This window comes from Athene cunicularia, assembly GCF_003259725.1.
Source record: "Athene cunicularia isolate RWA chromosome 1 unlocalized genomic scaffold, athCun1 chr1_part1, whole genome shotgun sequence".
Classification (NCBI taxonomy): Eukaryota; Metazoa; Chordata; class Aves; order Strigiformes; family Strigidae; genus Athene; species Athene cunicularia.
The window spans coordinates 96,383,602-96,408,199 of NW_020799091.1; the positions used below are offsets into that span (position 1 = coordinate 96,383,602).

The window sequence follows — 24,598 nt, forward strand, 5'->3', positions numbered from 1 at the left end:
GGGGATGGAAATGAAAATATGCTATGTTAATTATTTCTCTTTTCCATCAGAAAAATGTTATCATTGTACAGAACCATATTGTCACTCTTATGTTGCAAAAATTGGAATAAAAATTATAGGCTTTTTTAAAGACAAAGATGTTTCCTGAGTTTCTTGTCTAGGAGGTTACACAGCCCAGGATTGTATGTCTTCCAGATAAACTTCCAAGGAATCAGAGGGAAAAGAATATTTGTTTTCCTCATTGCTTTCCCAAATTACTCAATACCTGCCAATTTCCATGACACAGACCCCTCAGTCTGCTCAGAGACTGTGGCTTCTGAAAGGGAGGAAATAGCATGAGTGTACTGGTGCACATCAATGTTTTTTGATTTTCTCGCCAAACCAAAAATATCAAAACAAACAAAAAATGAAAAAAAAAAGTTTCAACATTTCTGGCAAAATAAAAAAAAAAAAAAGTCATTCTGGACAGAAGACACTGTTCAAAGCAAAACTAAACCTTTCATTTTGCTTTGACATTTGTATAGATATGTGTTGTGTGTGTCTAATTTAAATCAAGTGAGGAACAAAACACTGCTTGAAATGATAGATCTCAACATCTTGCTTCCACAAAGTCAAAATGAAATGCTTTACCTTTCAAAATTGTTTTCAGACTTTTTCAGTCTAAGCTGCTCTATCTTGTTCATATGAATTCATTATATCTTTCATCTGACCTAAATCTGCATTTTCAGCGCATATGACTTTTGGCTGAAAAATCTCAGCCTACTGTAACTCTAAAGACCACATGAGTTTCCCATCTGGTTCAGTGACAAGTGAATCTTGTGCAATGAACTACTGTCCCTCTAGGAGAACACAGCAGAAGCAATGCCTGTCCCCATTATTGGGATCTGGGGATGTAACTGTGTGTTCACTAGTCATTTTTCTCTGTCCTATAGTTTCTTGGGAACCTCCATAAAAGCTTTGTGGTGCTATGCTAGAACAGGCTGAAAAAAAGCAGTGATAATGTGCCCAAACAAGAAAAAAAGCTCATGCTGTTTTTCAAAGTTGCTACATTTCCTTATACTCAAAGGAGATTATTTTGCTTGTTTATTTACACTTACCTTATCTTTATGACTGCTCCTTTATGATCCCATGTCATCTCAAAAGCTCCGCAATCTTTTACAGTTGGGAACTTGGGAAGGTCTAGCTTTGATCACTGAAGTAATTAGACTGAATAGAACATTGTTCATGTTCTGCTGAGAATAGTTTCCGACTACATTCAGAATACCACAAACTTATTTTTAAAATTCTACAATATTCAGCAACTTCTACCTTGTTTTTTGTAAGTTTTACAGATGCCATGAATTTCAGAAGTCACTTTGATGTTTTCCAAGCAGCCTGATTTATGAGAACAAAAAATACCACCATTCCCCAATTATTTTCTGTCGCCTTGTTATAAGGCTTGATACATCAACAGAAATATAGTCTGGCTGAGGAGTCCAGGCATAAAGAATTACTGGGGTATGAAGAAATCAGCTACATCTCCCACAATAGATCATTCTTTCAGTGGGGGGGGGGAAAAAAAAAATCAAACTTTTTGATCTCTAACCCTCTGTGCTTTTCCTGTAATTTTTAATTAAAGCTTCCATTTTCATTGAAAAATATACTTGATGGGAAATGTGTAAGTGGACCTAGTAGATGCTTGTATGTTATTTTACTGCTGTTTATATGTTAGTGCTATTGAACAGAACTCATATTTTGTAAAAATTGCTAAATGTTAAGTGGTTGCAAAAAGTAGCTAAGCAGGACTATGAATATATCAAACTGCAGCAGCATATTTCAAATGTGGTTAAGATAGTGCCATTGCTGAAAATCCCAGAAACTGTGACTCTACCAGTCAGATGACAGCTCAATGGCAATGCAGAAAACTCCTTCACTCACTCTTCTGATGACACATTGTCAAATCTAGTCTTTCCCAAAAGGACATGTCCTTTCTGAAACCACTTCCTCTGCTCCACTTGCTGTATGGTTCAGACTTCTTGTCTGTAGGCAGCCTGGTGCCACAGTATCGCCAAAATTAATCTTTTCTTCAAGTCCAGAATTTCAGTTTATTAATTAACCATTTCAAGATTTGCCTCTTGTTCACAGTCCTTCTCATCAGTCCCATGACCAAATCACTCAAACTTCTAGTGTAAAAAAATCTTACTTCCTTTCTTCCATTCTGACCATTATTTTCTCCTTCATTAATGCAAACATCTCTTTCATTACTTCATACCATAAGGCTCACAGCCCAATATTTCCACAGCTACTGCCCTGGCCCCCATAGCTCTGCTTTCTTTTGATCTTTATTGGCATTTCATTCCTCTTACTCATCAATGCCTACACATTGTGATTTTTAGCTCCCTTCATGTTTTAGACTTCTCTTACGCTGTTCCACAATAGTTTCCCATTTGACATACATGAAATTCCCCCTTCACCAGCTTCCAACCAAATCCTGAAAATACACCTGTTTTAAGACATATTACAACTTCAACAAACATCTGCTCATTGTTCATCTAGTAGGTTCCTTCTTTGTCTTGCATCGTGCCTCACTTGCTGTTAGATCTGAAATCATTTAGAGCAGATCTAAAGTTTTCCTCTTGTTTGTTCATCTGACTGCAAAGCATGTTGAGGAACTACAGCATGGTGAGAAATAACTTGCTCTGGTTATAGGCTATGTTCAGCATCAGCATTGACAACAAGTGATTCATTTTCTTGGAGACGCTCCTTTTCTAGGATACCTCTGCCTACTACACACCTGGGATATCTTGAATAATGCTTCTTTATCTAACAGTGAATTTCATCTGAAAGAAATTTTGAGCTATGCTTTTCTTAAAATTTGACTAGGAATATCAGACATCTGGAAAACTCACTGTGAGACAGTAGTTCTGATCTGGCTGCCAGGCGTCTACCAAACTGAGTACATGCTAAAGGTACATGCACTGCAAGGCCTATTGTTGGATTCTGTAGGTCAAATTTTCTCTTTTTTCACATTAGTTCTCTAAAAGGTTTCAATCTACTCTGAGGTAGTCTTCTCAGGCACCAGAGTCAATGGACAGAGCTGGACACCTCTACACAGTAAGTGCGACTCTTCTTCCTCTAATGCCTGGAGATACCCATCTCCTTGCAGTGCCTGATGAGCTGAGACCAGATCTTTAACTTTCAGATAGCTGAGATGCATCTTATCCTTGCTTCCATACAGCAAGGCCAGTGCTTATGAGAGGTGCCAAGGTTACTGCTTGTATGGACATCAACTGTTTCAGTGTACCCCTACTCTTCCTAGAAGCATGAGGCTTACATATATAAATAATGTAGTACATGTGTGTATTTTAAGTAGGAATATCCCAAATAAATACAGGTCACTCTGACTCGTGCTGATGAAGCCTTTCAGGTTAAATCCTGTAGAAGATGCTGTACAGTGTGAATCCAAAGTAAGATTACACAACATGACATACTCTTTCCATCACATATACAGTTTAATTATGGTAAAAGAATGCAAATTATGCACTGAAGCAGATGAACAATGTTATTTTGTAAAAGCAAGCTACCTAAGAATCTAAAGCAAGATATAGGATATGTCTGCTCTGTTTTACAGGTTCTTGCCTATCACATTCCCTACCAAACATCAGCTTGCTTGTCTATGCCATCAATATATACACTGCTACCACGTCCCTTACCAAGTATGGAGTTATGCTTGTCCTGCTAAAGGCTCCCTCATCAATGATGTTCTTACCTATTCACCTTCATCTGGACCTGCCTGTGAACAACCTGCATCCTACATCCTTGTCACCACTGCTTCTTTTGAAGGTTCCACTTTTCACGGTGCAGCTCAAATCTACCTCCGTTTTTTACCACACCTAACTTGCCATTCAGCAAGATGGAGCTAGTAATCAGCTGAAAAAGAGAAAATTACTAAACCAGAGCCATTCAGTGGCATGTATTGTCTTAAACTGAGCAAAGCCAAAGATCAGAAGTAATTTCTGTTAATAGCACCTGGAGTTTTAGGAATTGATCAAATTCTGAAACTTTGACCATTGTTTTCTTCTGAGGCTGGGGAATAAGGATCTGGTCCTTCTTCCATGTTTTTTTGTGGATTTCAGTGTTAATGTTTGAGTTCATATAATGCCTTATTAGCAACATGCTTAAATCAAAGTTTCCAGTGACAACACAAAGGTTATTGACTTCTGTGACAATGTCAGTCTTTCTGTGACAACTTGGGTGGTTAACAAGTTCCTTAAGATCATATAAAGCAATCAGAAACAAAAGCTTTCCTTATATTTTGTAATCATTATTTATAAGATCTAAAGAAGTAAGGTAGTACTGAAAGGCCTGGTATACCCCTCTTACATTTTTACTGCTTACAAACCAGAAACATATCTGCAAAGGCAGAATCCCACACCAAGGTGCAGTAGGAGGATATATCACTGGGGTTGCTCCACTGAAATGTTTTCCTTGATTTCTGCACTTAAACACTAAGAAATCATCTTAAAATAAGATTTTATGTTCCCTATCATCTGAGACCTTACAAAGGGGAGGGAGATTTACTACTGGTTAATATTATTCTGGGTCATAATGAAGTCACAGCTTTGGTCATTTTACACTGACAGGAAAAGAAATCAACACTAAATTTTAGACATTTTTTTGTTTTTTTTATATATATATATATATATATAAATATATATATATATGGTTCAGTACATCTTTTTGTTTGTTTTGTTGGTTTGGGGTTTTTTTTCTTCTTTAAACTTCATCAACAGAACAGAGTAGGAGTGAACTTCAAGGACAAGGCACTTCCTTAAGACTTGGGATGAAGCACAGATAATGTTGCTACCTGTACTGTGGAAAGGGACTGAGTTTTGTAGCCTGAAGTGTGTTGGCATAATTATCTCAAGAAGAGCAAGGATATGAGGAAAAATAAGATATATTACTAGGATTCCTGACAGTTGAAAAGACTTTAAGGCCTCTGCAAAGCTAACTGAAGTATGGCATAATTCTATGAATTTTGCTTGTTGAAATCTGTTCTCACAAGATGAACTTGGAGCTTATGGTGTGATGCCACCAGTTTAAGAACGCCTTCTGGCCTCCACATTTCCTATAGCAATATAAAAGGGCCACAGTGTGAATGAGAACCAGACCTGAAGCTTTTGTTTGTGCATTATACATAGATTAAAATTTGCATTGTTAGCTTTCCCACACCTGCCTGAGTTACGTTCACTCTCCTCTGGTCTTGTGGAAGTATTTGACATTGCAGGCCATTTCAACCTTGACTCTTTTTTGTGCCTTGACAAGAGCTTTCAGCACTTTTTACATAGCACATTTCACAAGTAACAGACATATTGAAGGCCAGCACCCATGAACTGACATTCCCTATGTTATAACTTATAAATGAAGTCCCTTATAACATCTGACTTTCTGCCTAATCTTAGAGAAAGAGAAGTTGTGAATCTAAAACCAGTAAGCTGGGAGCAGTCAAGAGACCAACTACCATATACCACGGAGGCCACCAAGTGTGCCACTTAATGAAACTCAGTATAGAAGTAAAATAAAATATTGCCTTTAAGGTTTTTATTTTTTTTCATCCTAAGCTTTTGCATTGTTGCAAGAATGTTTTGGCGTTTGCCTAAGAAAAGGAATCAGAATTGCAAGTGCTCTGTATCATTCAAACACCTCCTCCCATATGCTGATACACCTTTGTTGTGTGAATGAAGCCCAGCCTTGCTCAAATGCTGTGAAAGTTAGAAAGCACATATTTACTTGTCTTTCCTCGGTCCTTTTATCCATTGCTGCAGTACCCAGAGCTGTGGTTTGACTGTTTAGTGTCGAGAGAAGGGACTGTTGATAGGTTTGGTGTTGAAGCATATGAGGAAGGAAACTTTCAGGAAACGTTATTTCAGGATAAGGCAGCAGGAAACTGAAGCCTGTTTGCTTGGGTGAGAGGCTGGAGGGGGTTCAGAAGAGGACAGCTGGCATGGGAGTTCCCAGGAGTAAGGGTAGGCAGCTTTGAATGGGATCACATTGAACAGAAAACAAGGGGACACTTTAGGGGGACCTTTACAGACAAGGTCAGAAAAAAAAATCAGAAACATTTTTTTTGGTTGACATTTTTTCTTGGAAAATGTTGACTGAAATAAAAATCATTTAAGCAGGAAGAATGCTGATCAGAATGTTGTGAACATATATAATATGTTTTTGTCAGGCTGTGTAATTAGAGTGAGGAAAAAGGGGAAATTTTGATCATATATATTTCTCCCTTTTGTCTTCATCACCTCATGCTAATGATACACATTTTAAGTCATCTAAGTAGGTGTATTGTTACATATACTGCTTGATTGCAGATTACAGTCATTTATTCAACAGATAAACATTTTTATCATGTAGCCTCAATGCAAAAGTGCTAATTGTAGATAAGTAAAAGTTCATAATGTAAAACCAGGGAGGTATCCTGCAAGCTATGATCTAACCAAGAGTGAATCACCTCAGTTAAAGCAATGGAGATTAAATTAATCTAATCAGGCCATACTATTGTTCCAGTCAAGACTTATTTTACTTTATCACTTTTGATTTACAAAGAGAAGGTGGCTTACCTAGGCTCTCTAAGCATGGACAAATGTAGCTGACAATCTCCATGAGAAAAACAAACCAGAAAGGATTCAAGCATGATTTTAAAAGGCACCAAGCTGCAGTTCCCAAGCTTTAGACCTCCCCTCCACCTTAAAAGCCAGCTAAAATGCAGTATGCCCTGAAGGTCAAATTGTAGGGGCTACTTTGAACCATGTGGAAGAAAGACATTTCTTAATCAAGAAGCCCTCCTGGGAGGCAACAGAAAGGCAGCTGGCTCTCATACCTCGGCAGACACAGTGCAGGGAGGGAAGGGGCTTTGCAAGTAATGAAATGCCTAGAACAAAATGATCAAAAGCTCACCACTGACACCAGCAAAATGAGTCAGATCTCCTCAGCAAGGAGGCCAAGGGGATTCTCAAGACTTAGTGACTAAAAGATTTCAAGGCTTCCCAGTATCCCCAAGGGTGCCCTGCAGACATAGGGAATCTACGCAGCACCAGGGTACTTCCCTGAGATACATGCTGAGTCCAAACTATGTCCCTGCAGTTCAGTTTCAACCTTTCACCAAAGGCAGCCCAAGGTTTCCAAAGGGCTCTGCTGGAAGATCAAATTTGCCAAACACCTTTCTACCCAGCAGGTAAAAATGACTGCAAATGTGTTATCCCAAAACATATGCCTACCCTCTTTATGTCCAAGCATTTATTTTGTCCAGTAAAGGATGCTAATATTTACAGCATTCATGTCATTGCTTGCTCCCTTTCTGTCTGACCATGACCTCTAACTTACCGTGAACCTCAGAATGTGCTAGTCATACAAAGACAACTTCATACACTTAGGAGGAGGGAAAGATACTATGGTTCTTACTTGCCGTTTTTATTTCTTCCTCTAGCCCAATGAGTAATATATCCACTGTTTTTGGCTGTTCTCCATGGGTGTTTCACACTATTCAGCTAGATAGGTATAGAATGAGCAGGCGTTTCTAATTCATGCACAGCCAATACAAGGGAGCTACTTTTTCCAGCTGTACCCTGTTTACTCCAAGAGCGTGCACATGCTGAACACCAGGCTATTTACCATATTAATGATACAAACACATTGAGTGCTAAAATGATCCTCAAGCCTATAGTAACTCATTCAAGTAAGTCATGAATGTTCTCTCATCTCAGTTAAGGACAGCTCAGGAAGAAGGTATCTTTCAAGTGTTTAACATTTAGTGAATTCATTTGGACTGAAAAGGTTGATTTTTAACTTACACTCCAGCCAATATTTTTTTCTAATTTTCATTTGCGCAGTATAGCCAATAAAGACCTTTCCCTCCATTAAAAAAAAAAAAAAAATCCATAAACTGCTTTGTTTTTCCTGGAAATAAAGTGAATCAAAATTTATTTCAAAATGTTCTGAGGTTCAGCATGCATAACAGTTAAGTTACTGTTTTTCTTGGCCCCTCTCAAGAGTACCACATGGTACTTCACAGCTTTGGTCTCTACCTGTTCCCAAAGAACACAGCCTGTCCATGTGAACTCTGTGTCTAGAGAGAAACAGTACAGGAGGAGGGAATAATATTCCAGACTGCTTTAGTGAAATCTGGACAAACAAAAATTTCATCTCCAATCAGGGCTGTGGGTTGATGGCTTGTTTGTTTCATTGCAGGAGCCAGGATAAAAAAGAACTATTTGTTTTCATTTGAAATTCTATAAAAAGTAACAGGACTGAAGTATTGTATGTATGTTGGAAGACTGAAGCCCAAGTCATCTGCTGCTGTTTTTGTCTCTAGGCCATGCCTCATTTACTGGGATGAAATTCTTGGGGAAGTTTTTGGTCTCGTCTATACTCCGCTTTACAAAAGCGATGCCAGTTTGTACTGTACAACCAGCACTATGTTACATTCCAGACTTGTTTCCTCCCTCCTATAAACTAAGTATTAGAGAGTGCAGAGAGCACAGTGACATTTTACAACCAAGGAAATGAAGAAGACATTTCTGTAATAGCAAATTACCCCTTTCCCTCTCAATTTTAAAAGAAGAAAGCACAGATAATAATATCACAGGAGAACACAGATAATAGGCTTGGTAGATAGGTATGCAGGCACTGTGGTCAGAAAGACCCTAGAGATACAATACAGCCAAAGGCAAGCGAGGAAACAAGGTTAGTTAAAAAGTAATGTAGATACCCCTGGTTCACAAAGGAAAGCCAGCTTTGTTCCTTTTTATGACCAGCACGTCATGGAGAAAAAAAGAACTTATCTGTAAATCTCTTTACAGCATGGTCTCTATGTGAAAATAAAAAGGGAGACAAAAACGAGCTACAATGAAGTAGAGGGGAATTTGCACCACAGGCTCAGACTGTGATTACTGAGGATGAGCCAAACCTGTTGTAAACAAGTATAATACGAAGATACATGCAAAAGTTGGAACAAAATACATGATGTTCTCCAACTCAGACATGTTTACGTTCTTTATACCTACCACAGAAAACTTACATAATCTTTTCTTATACAGATAGGTAACAGGGACTGGATAAAGTTCTAGGCAAGCTTTCCCACTATGTCAATGAAAACTGATTTCTGCATTGAAAAGAAGAAAAAAAACTGACTGAAAGATATGCTTCTAAGACCCTGAAAAGCACTATGTATTTCTACAAGAAAAAGAGTCTGGCAAGCAAACATTTACAAAGACACATTCAGTATCTGACCCCCTCCCCAACATACAAAAATATCAGCAAACATACATTACAAATCTCACATTCAGGAGCTCGCATCGGTGGAAAGACCAAACCATGACAGCTTTTGCTTTATCATTGCTAAACTGCCTGTATCTCAAAGTTCACATGAAGGCATAATCTTAGAAACATTTTTCTTTTACAGACAGTTTCTAAATCCTTAGATTACTAAAATAAGAGAAAAATAGGAAAAGAACCTACGCATTAGCTTTCATTCCGCAGTTTCCAAAGCACTGTTAAGCATGTATGCATTTTTGACAAATACCTCTTACCTGTAAAAGAGCAATGTTCAGATTCCTTACTAGATGTTATCGTCATGTCAAGTCAAGCAATCTTTTTTATAAGAGGTTGGATGTCTTTTCAATAAAGCATGTGTGAATGGTTTAAAAAAACCCACAAAACACAACCCTCTGAGAGTCTCCCTTCCCTCACTGTCAGTCAAAAACAAGTTGGAATAAGTCTGAGTTGGAATTACCTGAATAAAGAAACTGAAGAGAGGGAGGGAGGAGAGGGAGGGAGGGGGAAAGAGAAAGAGAGAAAAAAAAAAAATAGTCCGAGAGGAGACTCAGTGATGTCAGCAGTATGTCTTAAGGAAATCTACAGCTGAGCCCGGCAAACTTTATAACTACATAGCACTCAACACCCAGTTATGTGGTAAGCAAATACCTGCTTAAGAGGAAACTGATGTACTTTTAAAGAACGTCAGTTAATCTTTGAAGAAACTTTAGCCAGGCTGATCAAAGTCCCTTAAAGGCCTTATTGCCTAAATAAACAAGATTACCAGTGGTTGTATAATGCTAAGAAAAGAGTAAGAAGAATTAAAAAAAAATCAACATTATTGATTTACCCCTTCCCTGTTGGCAAAAGGGAGGCTGAAACTCATCTGAAATAAATTCATACTATGGTTGTAACACACTGAGCTGCAGCAGCCACGGACACAGCTGAAATCCCTGACCACCAAAGTTTCCAATCTGTTTAGCCAATCTGATGACTTACTCTGGGTTTGCTTCAGTGCCTTTCTGCTCTTGTTTCCTAGATGCAGAAAGCACAGATAGCGTTATTTAGAACTGGCAAAAGTCAGGTACCTTGAACACAGCGAGGAAGAGGTGTGGATGTTTGCCTTCTGTAAAGCCAGTACGCTGCCATTAGTACCCCTCAGGTATTTGATGGGATTCCCAGAACCGAATGCAAACAGCAGCAGTGAAAGGGAAATCACTGCAGCTCTAGAAAGGCTTATGTAATAGCCCTTGGATATCATTCTTCTGTGCCCATATTCCCAGGGATAATGCTTCCAGGAATTACATATCTCCGCAAGCTAGTCTAATACACCTGTAGCTCAGCACCACCCGCAGGGACATCCCATGGTCCAACCGATGCCAGGTGAACTTCATTCCGTTTTTCTTGGAGGAAAGAGGAGATCAACACACGGGGTGAGTGGTTTACTAACAAAATTCTGCCCACCTCAAATTCACAGAGAACATATTAGCAACAGAAAAATCTCTCCTTTCCTCAGCAGCGTTGGTAAACAGACATTTAAATGCTGTTAACAGACGTTAATAATGTCGTGATAGGCAACCACAGGAAAGTGGAGGCTGGAATTCCGCCGTCAAGTGGTCAAGTATGTAGGCATTCAGGCAGTGCCAGTAGGCAGCAGCTGTTTTACATTTAAAAGGACAACAGTTAGATGTGATTTTTTTCACTTTGCCAGAGACTAAAGAATTTCACACAGCTTGGATTGTTCCCCAAATCCATGAACCTGTTGCACTGCTATCTCTTTCTCTATATTTACTATGAGGGAAATCGCAACACTTCCTATCGATTTTCATTTTATACGTATGAAAAAAAAATGCTTGTGAATGTCTTTTTCTGCTTGCAGATAAGCTCTTTTGTTTGCAGAGCCCTCTGCAATGTCATGGGATGTAGCACCTGTACTAGAAATTCTTTTTCACTATCCACTTAAATCATGTTTAGCTATAACTGAATTATACATTATTAAAAATCCCCAATTACACCTTTCCTCTTTTTTCTTCTGGCAAAGTTTGGGAAACTGCCCAAATCATAACTGAATATGAATATTCTAATGTGCTAGTCCCACACATCCCCCAAATCATCATCTGTAGCAACAGTGCCCATGAATTCAGCTTTAGTGTGAGTGGTTATTAGAAGAGCATAATACGAGGGTATGCTCTGAATGATGCATTTCACACATGGTGCAAACACACTACAGTTTAGTCTTTAATTCTTGTGCTGTTTTACTAATACCCTGTGGATCCCTATCCCATTCTAGAAGACAGAGCAGCAGAGCAGAGGGTAGTCTATAACTTGCATGGGCATTTCCCAGCTTTGCACGCTTGACTTCAAAATGTAAATACCCTTCTTTGAACACAGGTTTTCATTCTTTGCTTAGGAGAGAGCCCGCAGGTGATCAGGGCTCTTAGGAGGAAATAGTGACTATAAAACCTCTCTCCCAGGAAGCTATGGAGAAGCTCCAGAAGCTGACTGACTATGCTGCTCGTGGCCATGCAAAGTGCGTCTTTCAATTTCTCATTACCCATCTTCTCTCTGCTTTAACTGTGCTGTCCCTTCCTTATATTTGCACCATCTCTGGTGCTTGTCCGACACTCAATGAGTCCTGTCAGCTTGCTAAATCAGACAGAAAATCCGTATATCTGTTAGTTTCTGCAGGGTTACTTCTCTTCCAGTCTAGCGATCTGAGGCACCTCATCTAGAGGTCACCTGAGTTTGGGAGCTCCTGCAAGAGGAGTGAGAGAAGCATGTGGCCAGCAGAGGAAGAGCAGGACATGGGTTGCCACAAGTCAGCTGCCTGCCAATAATGGTCTCCGCTCAGCTCTTATTCCTCCTTTATTACAAGCAAACTATCTTAAACAAGCATAGTTTCCTGGTGAGTGACCGACCACACACTCCTGGACTGTTACTACACTGCTGCTGAGGTGGGCTAAAAGGAGAAACTAATTTGTTAGTTCATGCAATCCAAAACACATAAGTTCATATGTTGTTTCTTCAGATTTACCTCAGTACTGAAAATCATAAACCTGTCTCCTTACAGCAACAACAGGTAAAAGTTCAAAAGTTTGGGCTAGATAAGTTGAAATACTTATCCAAACTTTTTCAATCAATAAAGCTGAGCAGGAAATCCCTTGATGTTAGGAGGCTTGCTCAGGGTATTTTCTGTTCTTATGTTGGCTCTGGATAGACTTAAGTTAGGAAAAGAGACAATAAAACTAGAATACCTGGCAGAAAAGTTAGTCCTACACATCAGATCTGCACCTCCAACTTATCCTTGATCCAAAAGTCAGTTTTTCTTTTACTGAAAAAGTGCTTTGGGCTTCTCATGTGGATAGTGACACTCAGCTCATGAGGATGTGCACAATGAGAAAGGGGAAAAGTCACAGTGACACTCCAAGCCTTGTCGCTTTTTCTCTGTTCCTGTGAACCTCAAATTAATGAGTTAAAAATCAGATACGGGACATGAAATTGGAATTGTTATATAAAACCAGACACAAGACTAGAAATGGACCTTGTACAAAATAAGTTCCAGACATCCTGAGCAGACATGTCACCTGAGAACTGCTAAAAACCTATTTGTACTATTATGCACCTAAATATCTCTGTACATCTGAGCCTTGTCTACCCTTGCTCAGATCCTTGGAAGTGCTGAGGAGCACAGCTCTCAAAGAAATCACACCGGTGCCTAAACACTGTTGCATACATAGTGTCTCAGGACTCAGGCCCCCTCTGTAACATTGGGAGAACAGTACAGCCAAACCTTAGAAACATGTCATGAAAAATACAATAAAGATGGAAAGAAAAGCATAAAAATGTATCTCTTGTAAGAGTGCATTTATCTGCAGTGCATTCTCCAAGTCAAAACAATGTGGTAAAGCGTTCAGTTCTGTTGGCTGGAGGCCAGAACTGTTCTGCCATGATTCATGGCACTCTGCATTCTGCAGCCATTTCAGTCCTGCAGCCCAAACACTGCTTTTACGTTTCAGTACTATACTGCTAGAACTTAATGTTTTCTGCATGTACCAGCTGACTTTCCAGCTTAATCTATACAAGCTATTTTTTCTCCTTTTGTTGTAGGCTTTTGAAAAATTGCATCAATAATAACAAAGACTTCAGTCAGTAGAAGTGTTAGTGAAAAGCTGGTAGGAATGCTGCTTAAGTTGTCCGTGGACTCATTGCTTCAAAATGTGTCTTGATTTGAAAGCAAGTACTATAAAACTAATGCAACAGAAACCATCCAGTTCATATTATCAATAACAAAATATAACACACAATGCAGAACTAAGCCCAAATACCATTTCATCAAGCATTATTTGAAATATACCTTGTCATTCAGTATGAGACACCTCCAGGATTAAAACTACATTTCTTAAAAATGGTAAAAACCCCCACATTGCTGTGCACATGAAAGAATGTGATTCTAAAAGTAAGAAACTAACCTGAAATTTATTTTCCTATTCATAAGCTTACCGGAAGACCCCTTGCAGCTAAATTGTCACTGACCTTCTGGTATGGAAGTAGAAATATATTATTTCCAAACCAGAACACTTGAATATGAGACATGTGAAGTATTTATTCCAAAACTGGTTCTTGTTAAACACAGAGAAACTCTCCTGTGACTTTGCACTTTCTTTTTTTACTGTGTTTTCTTTAATTGTTTTAAAATAGTATCCTATTTTTTGTATTTTTCCCCTGTGAACTATTTATCTAAACAGTAAATCAAACCATTCACCTGCTTCTTATTGATGAAATTCTTAATAAAAGAAGAATTGAAAGGGCTAAAATTCATTACACATATTCCCATGAAATTAGGTAAAACGCTGGACCTGAAGGTGCTGTAGGAAATGCAATTCTCCAAGCATGTGAATGCTAATGGACACATGAATCTTCACCCCCTAAAGAAATCAGAAACCATGTTCTCACTGCATATGCGTGCTTTTAGGATGGTTGATACACAGTTTTCCATCTTCTTTCTTTTCTTGCCTCTTTGTTGACATTGCAACAGCGGCCGACCAAGGAATTCACAGCATATTACCTAGCCTGCTATGGTTTAAAGCAGTGGTTTGCATACAAGCCCTCTACCATATGTTCCTTGCATTATGAGAGGCTGTGGCTGACACTTTAGTTCCTAAGGGAGATTTGTGCACATGAAAAGCATATAATTGGAACTGGATTTTATTCCACTTGATGAGCTTCACACGGAAGGATCTGGCTGAGGAGGGCCCAGCTCTGTTCTCCATGAAGCAAGAAGTGACCTTTGTGGAAACCCTGTTACCGCAGCAGTTAATGCTTTCAAAAGCTTCAACTTCACCCCAGGTAATCTGGATTCGAGAAGACTAGAGTTGCTGAGATGTGTCTTATCAGTTCACATTAGAGAAGGTGGTTGTTCTTCCTCCAAACGGCTAGGGATTTCAGAACCTCAGCAAGGCTGCTGTTCTGCTAGGGGGGGAAGGATTTTAATGACAACATCAGCTTCCAAATTTAAACTTCTGCCAGAAGTGTTGTTTCTTGATGACAGAGGTACTGATATGTTACCGCCCAAGATGTCAAAAGGACTACCAGATAGCAGAAAGCTCTGGAGAAAAAGCAGCCCCTTGAGAAAAGCCACTCATTCCCAGGTGTGTTTGGCTGCCTTCTTCCTGGATGCAGAGACAAGCATCCTCCGGTTTTGGTTCTAGCCCAGAACTGAGGCAGATTCATAAGCAGGAAGTCAAATCCAAGCTGACTTTCCACACCAGAATGAAAATGACAATGGGCTTCATATCTAAGAGGTATTTCAATTTCCCCTCCCCTGTCAATCTGGTCAAAATGTCCAAACCAGCCAAAATTTTCACCTCAGATTCCTGGAACTGGGCTACATGGCTTTGCTTTCTGAAACTGTGTGGTGGGTGCATGCTTAGTTTGCCACATCATGAGCCATCAGGATGTATAAATGTCTCCATGGAGATGGTCTGCTCACACTGCTAGTAGCACCCCAGCAGGCAACGATGCTTCCTGTTTATGCTCATTCTCATGGGAGTAAGAGTAGACAGGTCTCCAGGTCATTCAGGTCATAGGTCTAACATAACATTGGTTTTGTTGCAACAGGATCGAATCCCCAGTCATGGAAAACTATGGTCTGCAGGACCCAATCCTGAAAATTGCTCTCAGCTACAGCAGGATATCTGGCCTAAGAAATGGCCCTGGGTTATGGTCCAGAAGAGCTGCTCCAGGGGATGCTGGGAGAAGCTGGATGGGGTGAGATGAGCTGCCTCCCAGAAGAGCTGCTGGGAGGATGCTGGGCTGAAAGCAGTCAGTTGTAAGAACCACTGACCACAAAAAAGGAAGGCAGATTTTTCTGATCTAGCATTTTCCTCCACTTGACCCATGATGGTCAGTCCCCCTGGTGTTCTTGTGGCTTCTCCTCAAGTGTGAATTTCCCTAGTTAGAGCTGCCCTGACGACCAGAAATCCTTCTGGGAAATGCTGGAAAGCCCCACTTCTAAGCCATTTGATCCCTCTTTCTATTGATGTGTTTTCTGTGGCACAAAGAACATTCCTCAGTCAAAGAGAAACTTGCATATTCAATACCTCCTAGCTATATCCTGTCACATATCTTCAATAGCACACTTCAGAGGACAGCAAGGGGAAGGGAAATTTTTCCCTGTCAGCTTTGTTTATTGGGGTCATTGAATTTGGAGAGTCCACTCTGAATTTTCCACCATGGGGCCACAATCTCTACTTCTCAAACATTTCTTTGCAGTCTCCAGGTAGGTTAGTTTTTGCCTTACCTTTAAAACTCAGTGTTATTTTACCAGAACTCTGCGTTGGAGTAATTTGAAAAATAATGCATTGGGAAATTATTTTCATGAGCCGCAACAAAAGCTGTGTGAAAATTCCCATTCTGGACTTTCTTTACTCATTTTCTTTAAGCTGTACAAGTCTGTGACTATCTGGGACAATAAAGTTGCATTACTATTACCAGTTTCAGATGCCCAGACTAGTTGACCTCTCAGGAAGCACTACTAAAAAGCCAGCACAAGTTAAATGAGTACATTTGTGCATTTTAAATGTGTCTTCCTGGAAAATAACTTCTGGCTTGAACAAAAGGAACTGAAGTGTATACTTTTGCCAAACTTTTATCAAAGAGGATTGTGAAGTGAGGCTAAATGCAGCTATTGAGGTTGACAGAGCATATGACACTACTGAAAGTGCACAAAAAGATGATAATAAAGGGGACGGTACAGAGTTTCTGTACAGGGTGTATGTACAAAGACTATCCCCAGGCTTACTATCACCAAGACAGATCAAGGCATCCCTACTACAAAAAGATTAGAAAAGTGGTCTTCCAAAACCAGAGTGCAAACATTTGTCCAGAAAATGTGAAAAAGACTAAACTTTTAGATCAAATTTTGTAGAAAGCAGAGTTGTCATCATTTACCTACTGAACTCAACTTTGAGAGGAAGTAAAATATAATCCATGATATTACAGGCAAGAAAATTATTGTTTCGTGACAAGAAGATGGCACCGGGGTGTTCGCCGCACCCATTGTCACTGTGATTGCACCACAGTTTCCATCGCAACCTTCTATTTCATATGCCATAAGCATTGCAAAACGCTGACCTTTGGGGCTGCATTTTTCCATGCTTGCTCCCTGCCCCAAAGGTGAATTCTTTCAGAAACTCGGAGCAAAATCTTTTCAGGGACCATGGCTATTACGTCCGTTGCCAGGACGGTTTGCCTGGGGCAGATTATATAGCAACTGCTTTGTTCCTCTGAGCTATAATAAATCCTACCATCCATCATGTAAAGCAGAAAATTAAAAGCATGAAAAGCAAATCTGAGCTCTCCTGATTTTAATGTTTGCAAGGACTGTTTAGGCTTGCAAATGGCAGCAAGTAAAGAGAAGAGAGATTTAACTGGGAGATACTGAACTGAGCAAGATTCTCCTTTAATGACAATTGCCAACACTACCATATTCCTATCTTGGGTTACAGAGACAACTACTGACAAGTGTTGTTAAATATAGCCTTCAAGACACAGCCACACGATAAGCCACGTGACAGGAGACTGGGTCTGTTTTTTCCCTTTGAGTGTCTCTTAAATGGGATACTTGCTTTTCTCAAGCAGTTCATTAAGAAGTAAAAGGGTGAGCATTCCCACCCATTGACTTAGCTAGTTTCCTAAAAGGGTGGGTGGGTCAGTACCAAGGGCATTAGATGCTCTGCATTTTCCAAAAGCAGGACACTTGAAGAAGCCTTAAAACATGGATATAGATGCTGAACTACAGGTAACCGTACCTGAAAAAGCTCTCTCAGGGCTTTAAAGACCACAGACTATGCATTAGAGTAGAGATGATGAGCAGCACTCAAAGCCAAAAACAATCCTAAAACAAAAACCCATGCCTACTATTAAGACGTAGCATCCAGGTGGCCTTATATACCCCCACACATTCTCCTGATTTTATCATTTAGGTAAAATATGTCTGAGCGATACTGTACAGACAGGAAAAGCCAGTCTTCTTACAGGCGGTAATAAAGACTAGAGCTGTCCAAAGGTCTCTGGGAGTGCAAATGTATTTGTTTCAGTAGATCTAGTCTGTGAGGATGCACAGCCTCCAGATTACAGCTTCATTTGGTGCCAAGTTGCAGGCAAAGAAAACTTGATTACAATATGATCTTTAATACAGCTGAACAGTTGATTAATATTCAGCTCTCAGTTCGTCTCTCATGGTTTGGTCCTACAGGGATTTCAGTCACAGATTTTAAAGAACAAGCTGCATGAATATCTGAGACAGGCTTTCTAGAAACGGATAAGATGGCTTCAGTAAAAAATCACAACAGGTATACAGGAGTCCAAAGACAAGTTACACTGAAACCTTAATTTATTCACGAAAACCTTTGCAGGAAAATATGAACGATCTGTTGAAATGCATTCTCTCTCTGCATCTACCAGGCTTTCAGCAGACACTGAGAACAGAGCAGCATTGATGCTTAGGGACTTGTTCCTGGGGACGTGTTCCTCCACTGAGTCCAGTCTGGCTCACACCCCTGCGTAGGGCACCCAAACCCATTCAATCTATTTCTTGTTGAATTGACCTTGGCTGCATTTGCATGACTATCTCTGGCATTCTGTTATCTGTTTGATTTCTGCAGTATTCCCACCATCATAATCTTTTCAGGTTCAGTCGCTCCCATGCCTAGATTTCACCTCCTACCCTCCTTCCAGTTTCCTCATTTGTCTCCAAATGATTACACTTTACGTCTGTTATTGTTCCAACTTCAGCCTTTGAGTGCCTGGTTATCTACTTTAGTTGACTACACTGTTCAGTCCACAAAAACATACTGTTCATGCAGTCTTGATACATTTGTATTTGACATTAAATATAACACTTTAATGCAATACTTTTAATCTCAAACACAAGAGAATGCCCAGCAAAGATTAAATTTACAAGGTACACAAAATAACTGCTTGTTTTATAATTTCCTTTTCCTAGTTGCAACTAATTCATCGACATGACAATTGTTAAATAATTCCTCCAGTTTTGTATGCTGTCTAGGGATATGTCAGATATATGATTGTACCTTGACATCATACCGTCAGTGGCTTTGTTCTTTAATACATCTAGCATTTGTAGTATCTGATTAAAAGGAGTGAATTCATACTGGTTTGTCATTCACTAAACTTTTATATGAAACAATTGCTTAATCCCCATAAATCCTTACAGCACTGTTATGTAGCTATTCAATCATAGCTTTTATCAGTGCATTTATGTGGATCTCCGTGTGTTTCTTCTACTTCCCACAACATATCTGAGGTGAATGCTATGATGAATCCAGCAGAAGCAGTCACAGTGGAGTGCCTCCACTCTCCATACTTTTCCACGTACTGCTGGAGTACTGATATCTTGACCACTGCAACATACCCTGGTTTGAAGTCACACTGTCTCTTCCCCCTACTCGGCAGCTAACTGCAGCCTGTTGACAATTGATTTCATCAGGACAATGAACTTATACCTCTGGATTGCTTGGAATGAAAGGAACTCCTTTCCTCAGGGTTCACTCAGCTATTTATTCAGCTACCTTGAACCTCTACTTGCTCCAATATACCTTTGCAGATTATTTTTTCTGCTTTGGCAGAATTTGCTCCTCCAGACCCTAAGAGGCCAGCTATGCTATTCATCTCTTCTTGGAGGACATCTGCTTTTAACTCTTTCTCAGAGCAGAGTTTTCTGATGAAGGAACTGTTTCCATTCAAGCGTGTTTACTGTGTTTGCATTGCAGGATGCACCGCAAGGTTCTAAAGCTGGCTAAGGCAGCTTTTTTCCTCTATATTTACTTCACCTTTGTGGTATGTGGTTCACCGCTCTTTTTCCCCCCTAATTGTTGGTATTATTGGCCCAACTGTATTTCCACAGAAATTAAGCTATAGCACATTGCTCCCGTGCCTTGTTTTCTTGATCTTCCCTCTGATCTTCCCCTGCTTGTCCAGCCTCAGAGTGATTTGCTCAATTTTCTGCAAGATACTTTTACTTCTTTTGTTTCCTTCAGGCTTGGCTTGTTTACATTTCCCCCATATTGCCTTGTTTTATTGCTCATCTAGACTGTTTTTAACTATGTGTACTTTCCAATAACTTCCTTCACTTTGTTTTTTATCACTTCCTTGAATATATCACAGCTGATCTGTAGCGAGATTTTTTCTTCCTTGCAAATCAGTGGCCTGAAAAGTCACCAAAAACCACCTCAGAGGACTGCCTCCAAGAGCTCTCATTTAACACAGCCCTGTACTTGGACACAGAAGGTTTGAGGTGCTTTCCACAGGTGAACAGAAGCAGGAAAGCACTCCACCTTGACTGAATCCATAATGTTTCCACTGAATAACATGGATAAGATGCTACAGAGCCAGGTGCGGTGGGGACACAAACTCCAAGCAGGCAGCTCACAGAGCTACACAGGTGAGTCTGTCTCAGGGGACAGCCCTGAGTTCCCACCTGGATGATGGAAACTGTCTTGCTTTGAACAGCAAGAGGGCAACATCTGGTCCTGGCCACACAGCAGGCCGTGACGTGGCTCTCCTTCCTTCTGCACAAAATAGGCTGGCCAAAAAGGCACCCACTCTGTCCAGAAGAATGCAGTAAGCCACGCTGATTTTTCTGGAGCTTGGCCATCAGGCCTAGGCCATGGAAAGGGCTCTGGATTTCCAATAAGTTGAACCTCCAGGAATCTGGAACTATCAAAATGGAGTGAGGCAATTTAATTCCAGCATTGGCAAGACAGTATTTGGACGCAACACATTACAAGATGTCCTGCCAGTTCTGGTTTTGGACACACACTCCAAAGCAGGTGAATCCTTCCTTATTTGTAGTTTCACAGCGAGTAAAACTTTTCACGGAGCTCTAGCAAAGATGAAACTAGCTGGCTGCTAGAACAAGAGATCTGAGAGAAGTGGTCCACCTTGAAAGAGCTACTGTGCCTGTTGCCAGCAGTTTCTGAAATGAAAGCCAATTAAATTAAAATAATTGTAGCCTACCTCTCAATATGCATTGAGACAGATACCTGTGTGTAAACAAAACCTGTATTTGCATACACAGACTTGTACTAGATGGCATATGTGTTTTGTGTGCATGTGGGCACACAGGAGCAGAGGTACTTTCTAGGAATGAGCTTTTCAGACTTTCCTTGTCAGACCAGACCACCTTCACCTCTGTGATCTCAGATGCCCTGGTGTTGGAGAAGGAAGAGGTCCTTTGCTTCTCCTGGGTTTCTGAAACCACTTCACTTCAGACTCTCTTTTTTATGTCTCTGCTTCTGACATATTTGCCAATCAAAGTACATCTCTATCTCCCTCACTCTCTTACCGTCATGTTAAGAGTAGGCCAAGTATTGTGGACTTTGGCAATTGAGTCCTAAAAAAAAATTAATCTCAGGAGCTTTGTTATAGAATAAAGAACGTTGGGCTGGATGGTGTTGCCAAACGTTGAAAAGCTTCCGTAAAAATGTACATTTTCCTATAGTGCTACAAAGCCCATATTTACCGAATAGACTGTCAGGAGTCCAAAGGAGCTTCTACAAAATTTCTGGTAAATAGTATTTGTTTTAAGAATTGATAGGCATGCCAAAAACAACGTACTGCATTTATCAGCTTGGAACTATTACAATCTTTACAGTAAATAATATCCTGGTTTCTGAAAAAGCCTAAAATGTGTGTGTAATCCAATTGTGTCACCTCTCATTTCCTTCAAAGAGGGGGGAAAAAGGCAAAACTAAGTCTTAAATTCTGTTTTGAATTAACTGCCACTTTAAGTGACCTCTTTGTGCAAAGCTATTACTGCAAATACTATCTCTGAGATCATTCAGTCATCTCTGATCCTTGCAACGCATAACTACAAGGTAGTTAATACTATCGGCACTATCAACTTGCATTTGTGCAGGGCTTCTCATCCAAAATGTTCTAGCTCCTTGCTGGGTATCTTCTCACTGGGGACCAGGCTGCGCTCTCCAGGGACAGGCTCATACTGTGTGTGCTGTATTAATTATTGCAAAGCACAGGGCATATGGGAGCAGGGGGGGAGCTGGTATCATACACTTTAACTGCCCTTCAGTGTGCCACTGTTAAAGCAAATACCCCTCCCTAAGGTGAAAACCAGCAACAAGTACTCTACAGTGCTGCACAGCCATTGAGAGAAGGACTTGAAGAATATTCCAGGTATTATTCTCAATTCCACTCAGTTCTTTTTACATACCTCTGACAGTATGGAGAGACCTAAGTGTAAGAAAGGTTCAGACTCTCTAACAGAAACTGCAAGGCTAGAAGGGGTACTTAAACAGAGAGACTTGCTTAATCAAGCTTTGATAGAGCCCTAATTCTAGTTAGGACAATCTGCTGTGGTAAAAGCTTAAACATTTCAATTAGGATGATTAAAAACCCAATTAATTTTCATTAGAATAAAGGCAATTTAAACTCATTACACTATTCTTTGTTGTCAGTCATGCCAGCCCCTCACTCTCTGCATTCAGCCATGCACCCACAAATACCTTTCCACACTATGTCATTTATTCCTGGTCCCTCCTCCTCACCTTCCTCAGCAGACAACGGCTCCTCTTCTCAATGGTATCTTCTGAGTGTGTTAGCAGTTACTTGCTGAGGATTGAGAAGCTCATCTCACCTCTCTTCTGCCCTGCTGATTACTGAGGCTCTGTTGTTTCTTCTAGTCAAACCTGTTTCTGAATGCTCCTGCAGCTTTCTCTCTCTCAGCTGCTGGAGAAGGTTGAGGTGGTGAGCTGGAGAGCTGGAGAGCAAAGAAGAAAGAAGAGAATTTATACTTTGGTATTTTGGAAGCTGGAATCCAGGGAGAAGCTTAAGAACGTGACTTGAGGCCAAAATGCTTGGCTCTCCAGTTACAGAGTGGAGAGAGGCAGGTTTATTCCTATCACAACACTGTGGCCCATGTCTTCTCAGGAGCTGCCAGCATCAGTGATGTGTGGTGGGTTCAGAGGAACCTCTCCTTCTTGCATCTCCTTTCCGCAGCACTGTGGGAGGAAAGGGATAACAGAAGAATTAGCAGCAGTGCAAGAAACTTGTCTGAGCTAGAGTGGTCTACTGTGGAGCATAATACATACCACATTATGAGAACATGTGCCTGGGAGTTATTATCGGGACATCTGGCGGTTACAATTCCTCCTGTCACTGTCCTCCTCAACTGTCCTCCCTTCCCCTCATTCCAGCAGACTTGTGGCCCTCAAACTGTTAATTTGGTCTTTGACTACTATTTCATTTATCCCAGCTGCTGAGTTAGGGAAAAAAATAAAGCGGCATCTCACTGAAAACAGATGCTACCTCTGCACTAAGCAGATAAATTAAATACATAAAGCATGGGTTGTTTACAATGTTGATTCTTTGTAAATTTTTAGTATTTTTATCCTTGATATTAAAATTCCAAGTACATTGTATCACTTTAGTTTTGATCTATCTGGATTAGTGAAATAGCCCATTAGCATTTCTTATGAGTACTGTAAATTAAATGGACTAACAATTTACCACAGAAATGATAGTAAGGAAAAAAAAAAAAAAAAACCAAAAACGGAGACCTGCTTTTATTCCCATAGAACATATGCAGCTTTTCTAGCCTGCATTTTTCTACTGTCATTTACATTTCTATGTTATTTTTCCCTATATCCAACATGCGTAACTTTAATGCACTAGAGTAAACCATGCACTCCCAACATAGACCTGCATACACAGATGCACAGAGAAATACAGTTCCACGCAGAGATGCTGGACTAAAGCCATTCCAGCACGCTGTTCTTCTTGGAGATTGCTGGCTCCACAACAAACAGTGATGTATTTTGTTATCTAGTTAGCAGAACTGAGACAAACACATTTGTTTAGTACAGTGCAATAGTCAAAGCTGACCCTACAGCCTCTGAGAGAAAAAGTGCTCTTTTTGTTGGAAACACCTGATCAGTGTTTACAGTTCTATGGAAATACAACAATGTGCATAGTACAATAATCCTGAAAAGTCAAATGAGAAATGCCTGTGATTTTCAGGTGTCAAAGATAACAGACAATCTTTGCAACTTGTTAGATCTATGGAAACAGAGAAACTCTTCTCTTAGGAAAGACAGGCAGGGAGTTTGCGGTCTGCCAGGGCCATCAGAATTTGGAATTTGTTAAAGTTTCAAGGTTTTGTGTCTCAAGTTACATTAAACAGAATATGTATATGAAAGCATATCAGTGTCTACATTGATGTATGCTGATTTTCATCTCAGTAATATAAAAAAATAAATTACAACAAAAAATGGTTTGGCAGCAAAGCCGTCTTCAGACATGGTTAGGGCAATATGAGTGGAAGAAAGAGCTACGGTCAAAGTCAAAGCACGGCAACTGCAGAATTTCATGCACTACATGTTTATATAGGTTTTCATCTCCTTTTGCCTCCTTTGGCACTTATGATGTATGCCCCAGGCAGATCCAGGAAAGTTGCCACAGACATCCTGGAAATCACTACATCTGGGGTCCAGACTAGAGTAGTGGTGGGGTATAGGGAGGGGGTAGTGGCAGATTCTCACACGACAAGGCAGCCCCAATGACTGATGCTTGCGGTCCTTTCATTACACCTTCTGCACAGGAGTTAGATGGCTCAGTCACTGTTTCGCCTGATTTCTGTGAAAACTGTCTGAATGCACAGAGATGTGAAAAGTCTGTCACGCTTACTTCTCACAATACGAGATGGGGCAAGATTTACCTTTGCGCTCTTCTCCTTGGAAAACTTGTAAAAGGAAGCAGATAATTTGGCTAG

The 24,598-nt window shown here is 40.2% G+C and overlaps 1 protein-coding gene across 4 annotated transcripts in view; it reads right to left on the reverse strand.

The window, feature by feature from the left end:
• The window catches only part of KCNJ15 (potassium voltage-gated channel subfamily J member 15), a 36,331-nt gene extending 13,322 nt beyond the window's left edge, over nucleotides 1-23,009 (reverse strand). The window contains exons 1-2 of one of the 4 annotated variants that reach the window (XM_026858724.1): nucleotides 22,920-23,009; nucleotides 22,377-22,829 (exon numbers count right to left, since the gene is read on the reverse strand). Coding sequence is in view for 2 of the 4 variants with exons in the window: in XM_026858697.1 (XP_026714498.1) it covers nucleotides 10,380-10,552 (173 nt within the window). In the remaining 2 variants the exon portion in view is untranslated. Of the gene's footprint in view, nucleotides 1-9,566; nucleotides 9,972-10,379; nucleotides 10,695-10,755; nucleotides 10,861-12,545; nucleotides 12,640-22,376; nucleotides 22,830-22,919 lie in introns of those variants that run through there. The other 3 variants (XM_026858697.1, XM_026858714.1, XM_026858734.1) reach the window with 3 other exon arrangements.
• Nucleotides 23,010-24,598: the final 1,589 nt, after the last annotated feature.